The 4,722-nt window shown below is 37.6% G+C and overlaps 1 protein-coding gene across 1 annotated transcript in view; it reads right to left on the bottom strand.

Moving 5' to 3' along the window:
* DENND1B (DENN/MADD domain containing 1B) overlaps positions 1–4,722 on the bottom strand; it is a 414,540-nt gene that overhangs the window by 409,171 nt on the left and 647 nt on the right. The window contains 1 exon segment of the mRNA XM_006903679.1: positions 1,616–1,692. Within this exon segment, the coding sequence (XP_006903741.1) occupies positions 1,616–1,692 (77 nt within the window).

Raw genomic sequence — 4,722 nt, 5'->3', positions numbered from 1 at the left:
TGCAACAATGAATGAATGGAAACCCAAAATCTCTGTAAATGTTTATGAAAATTAATAAAATATAATTATAGAAAAAAAAGAAGTTGCATAAAGCAGACAGACTCCTTTATCAAGATCACTTTAGCGTTCATTTAAAATTAAAGAGCATGCATAGCCAGCTTTGCATAAAAATGTAGGTGAGAATAACTCCAGGCACTTTGGCTAATGCTAGGGTAGGTGTTTTAAAGATGTATTTATTCCAGAAATACAGTTATATGATAGGTTTAAATTGAATCTGGAAAAAAAATAACGTATCCATTTGAGTCTGCAAAGAGAACCTGGTGGAGCCTGGAACGAATGCAAATGGACAAATTTTACCACATACAGAAAGGCAAACGGTAGGTAACCTTTTAGATAGGAAGAAGCCATCCAATACACCCTAGGCTCACTCCTTGCCAAGAAGCAAGCTTGACCACAAGTGGAGTTCAAACAAGCCAGAAGTGCAGCTGGTGGTGCTGCTGGAGCCAGGAATGTATGTGCCTCCTTACCTAAAATTAGCCAGGTCTCTTTCACCACAGCTTCACCGGGCACCTCTATTTTAAGGTGTGCAGCCCCAAATTGCTTTAGAGCATGCAAATGCTGCCAAGGTCAGTTTATGGAACTACAAGTGTCAGCAGACTTTCCACCATGCCTTTAGAAAGGCCAATTAGATTCTGAAAAAAAAATCCCACTCTTAATCATTATGCTATCTACTGTTCAACTACACCAAACTGAAATCATACATAGATGTCCATGAAAGTATATCACAAAAGGATGCAGTAGGAAATATAAAAGCAAAAAGAAAACCTAATTCTTTTTTTAATTATATATACACACACATGATCAATTGACACAGTGACTGTAACAATGAGCTGGAGCATATCAGAGATCAGGAGGATGGCACAGGATAGTGCAAGGTTCAGATCTGTTGTTCATATAGTCACTACAAGTGAGTGGAAGTTAATTCAATGGTATACAACAACAACAATTGATGCAATATGAAAAATGGAAGTGGTGGAAAGGGGGAGACTAGCAAAAGTCTCCATGCTGAAGTTTTCTTGAATTTTCATGAAACTGTATAAAATGGACAGCTGAAACACTTGTAAATAATGTCACATCGTTGTCTGCCTTTCTCTAAGAGTTGTAGGCTCCAGAAGTAAATCCAACAGAAAAGCCTACTCAATCTGAATTCTACATTCCAGAAACACTAGATGGGAGCTGGTATGGGTCTCTTTGAAGAATCTTCTCTAATGTTTAGAAAAAGGAAAACGATCTAAACTTTCAAAGACAAACGAAAGCTTAGTCATTCCACCAAAACTAAAGATAACCTCATCAATGACTGGTAAACTTAAACTGTCAAGTATTCGGGCTTAGCAACACAGCTGAAATTCAAGCTGCAGAAATAGTGTTCAGTGTTTCTATAACCCAGTCAAGACTTTATCACCAGAAACCTGAGACATTAGTTACAGAACAGACATTTAACACTATTATTGTCTCAAACGATTACGTTCTAGCAGTCTACAACAATAATACTGGTTTTGCCAGGTACAATCTATTATTTTAAGACATAAAAAAAAAAATCACAAAGCATACATACCTTCATTTTCAGAAGCATGACATTTCACTTTCAATACCAAATCAAAGGTCCTTTCTGGATTTTCCCTAAAAAACAAAACAAAGTCATCAGTTGTTTCTTTACACGGCATATGAATCAGGGTCTCTTTACATTTCATATGAAGAAATGTGGTGATATAAAACTTAAAAGTGCCACCTATTTGGTGGTTCAAATCCATCAACCACTCTGAAGAAGCAAGATGAGCAAACTCCTCCTGTGGATTTACAGCCTCAGGAAACCACTGTGAATTTTTAGCCTCAGGAAACTCAGTTGGTTCTGACTTGATGGCAATGAGTTTTAGTTTTAATAAAGTTTATATACAGGCAGTGTGAGTTAGTAGTTTAATTCTCATCTCCCCATTAGGAGACCTGGGTTTGATTTCCGGGCACTGTACTCATGTGAAGCTATCACCCAGATGTCAGAAAAAGTATGTAGTTGCTATGATGTTGAACTTGCTTTAGTGAAGTTACCAGACTAAGAAGTTAATCTTCAGAAAATCAGCTATTGAAAATTCTACTGGGTCAAAATGGACCAACTGTGCAATTGATTACAGGGATGGTGAAAAGCCAACTAAGTGTTTTGTTCACTGTGAATAGGTGACCAGGAGTCAGAAGCAACCTCTACAAGCATCTAGAAATAACAATAAAGCTTATCCTAAATTCTAAAAGTAATCTTATTCTTATCTCAATGTGTGCCACATGACTCTATGTCTACTCAAAGCAAACAAATAAAAACCACACCAACCCACTCCTTTGTTGGCTAAAATTCAAGCTGCACAGACAGCAATCAATACTTCTACAATTCTGACTCACGGTGACCCTCCATCAGGTTCCCAAGGCTATAAATCTTTACTGGAGGAAACTGCTCTCATCTTTCTCCCTTGATGCAGCAGATAGAGTTGAACCATCAACATTTCCATTAGCAGTTCAACATCTAATGCTCCTTATAGTACCAGAGAGCAGCAGAAATAACAAAGTGTTTTCCCAGATCAGTAAAGAGCTGAGGCTTGGGAATCTTAAGAAGGTCAAAACATTTAAGAAGGTCAAAACAGAACTTGTTTTCTCACTTATCAAGTGCTCTATTTTATAGACTATCCGTGAATATATCAAATAATTTATGTGAAAGTACTTTATAAATTATGAAGTGCTATATAAATACAAGATATTGCTTGGATCATCTCAAAGCAAAATTTTAAGTGTCTTACCAACTGAGAAGTCTTGTAAGCAAACTTTCTTCAAATTACTAGTAGTAATGTTAAGTGTATATGCTAGTTCCAACCATCAGGCTTCTAAGGTATTAACAGCAATGAGCAGGCCTCCAAGATCAGGACAAAACATTCAAAATGCATCTTGAATGTGATACTTTGCATATTGGAGAGGATTAAACCAAGCTACTCCTTGGAGGCAAGGATTCTGGGGCTTCGTCTGACATACTTTGGACATGTTGCCAGGAGGGACGGGTCCTTGGAGAGGGACATCATGCTTGGGAGGGTGGAGGGACAGCGCAGGAGGGGAAGACCCTCTATGAGATGGATTGATTCAGTGACTGGGGTAATCGGGATGGGTGTGTCAGAGGCGGTGCGGTTGGCGCAGGATAGAGCAGGGTTTAGGGCTGTTGTGCATAGGGTCACTATGAGTCGAAAACGACTCGACGGCACATAACAACAACAACATATATATGCAGTGTAATTATTTCATGTAAGTATGCTTAAAGTAGCAAACTACACATAGACTTCAAGGCTAGCAAAAAAGTATTATTTTTATGTCAGTTCTTTCTGAGGAATTTGGACATCTGTCTCAATATCAGGTTTTTCCACTAGAAACTTTAAGGTTGCTTGCTTTAATCAGAAGTTACTGACTTTTCTCCCCTGACTTCTCACATATTTAATGTATTTAAAGGTTTCATTTAAAGAAAGCAAAAGTGTAATCTATCGAAACACTTTTTTTCCAAAACAGTTCTGTCTTAATCTTCCTTTCCGCTAGAAGCTAAAAGATTAAATTAAGCCTGATACCACACTGTCCATGTGACAAAGTGTTTACATATTTCAGTTATTCCTGCTAACAAGTTCTTATAGTTTTGAACATTGACTGTTTTTAATACAAATGTCCTCTAACAAACTAATGCCAGGTGTGAAGTCTACATAAACACTGGTTTTTAAAATATTTTACTACAAAACATGAATCTAGATGGACGGGAAATGACAGGCCATATAAATCAATTGGAAAAAAAAAGTTTCTTCAGCTTATCAACTTATCAACTTTTTTCAATGGGAACAATCTGGACTTGATGTACATTTGTCCTTAATAATAAATGTTAAAAACTGTACTTTTTTTTATTCATCCCACTATCTTTCCATGACTTTAAACACTAAAAATAATTATAAATTCATTTCTTTCAATGTTCCTAAAATTATATAGGATTTCTCTTAGGTGTGGAAACTAGTGATTAAACTGTATTTCCCTTAAATTAATACAAATATACATTATATTCACTATATTATACTTTTGGGTATGTACAGAGTACACAAAAGAAGAAATTCTTTGCAAAGTTAAGTTTCAAGAGAACCATATAAAACTTATGTTTCCCATACAACTATTAACGAAATAAATCGTCACACTTATTCAACCGCTGTGTACCTAATCAATTGTTTGTTTCTTCTTGGTTTCTCATGGAAAAAATACTCATCGATGTGTTCATTTTAATGCACACCTCCATATATGCACCATCTAATAAGATACCATTTTGCATGCACAATGCCAATACACATACATGATATGGCCATAGAAACAAACAGCAGAGAGAAATTTCATTCTAAAAAGAAATAGGGTGAAAACACCAGAGACAAAAGTAATAGCTACACTGAGCGTGCATTCTTAATGGGCATGCTAAGAACGCGCTTGAAATAATAACAGCAGCATAACCTCAACGCTGACACCCTCCCGGGCACCAGGGAGAGCCAGACAAGGGCGAGTCACGTCTGACACACAGGGGGAGAAGGAGACACCCACAGCGGGCGGTGTCAGGAGCCGCCGGGCCTCCCCCTTGACCCGGGAAGCGGCGTCGACTCTGCGCGCCGCGGCAGCTCGGGG

The sequence above is a fragment of the Elephantulus edwardii genome, unplaced genomic scaffold (genome assembly GCF_000299155.1).
Source record: "Elephantulus edwardii isolate Elephantulus edwardi_28Jun2011 unplaced genomic scaffold, EleEdw1.0 scaffold00110, whole genome shotgun sequence".
Lineage (NCBI taxonomy): Eukaryota > Metazoa > Chordata > Mammalia > Macroscelidea > Macroscelididae > Elephantulus > Elephantulus edwardii.
The sequence above is the reverse complement of the archived record's forward strand: the minus strand, read 5'-3'. Positions and strand labels throughout refer to the sequence as shown.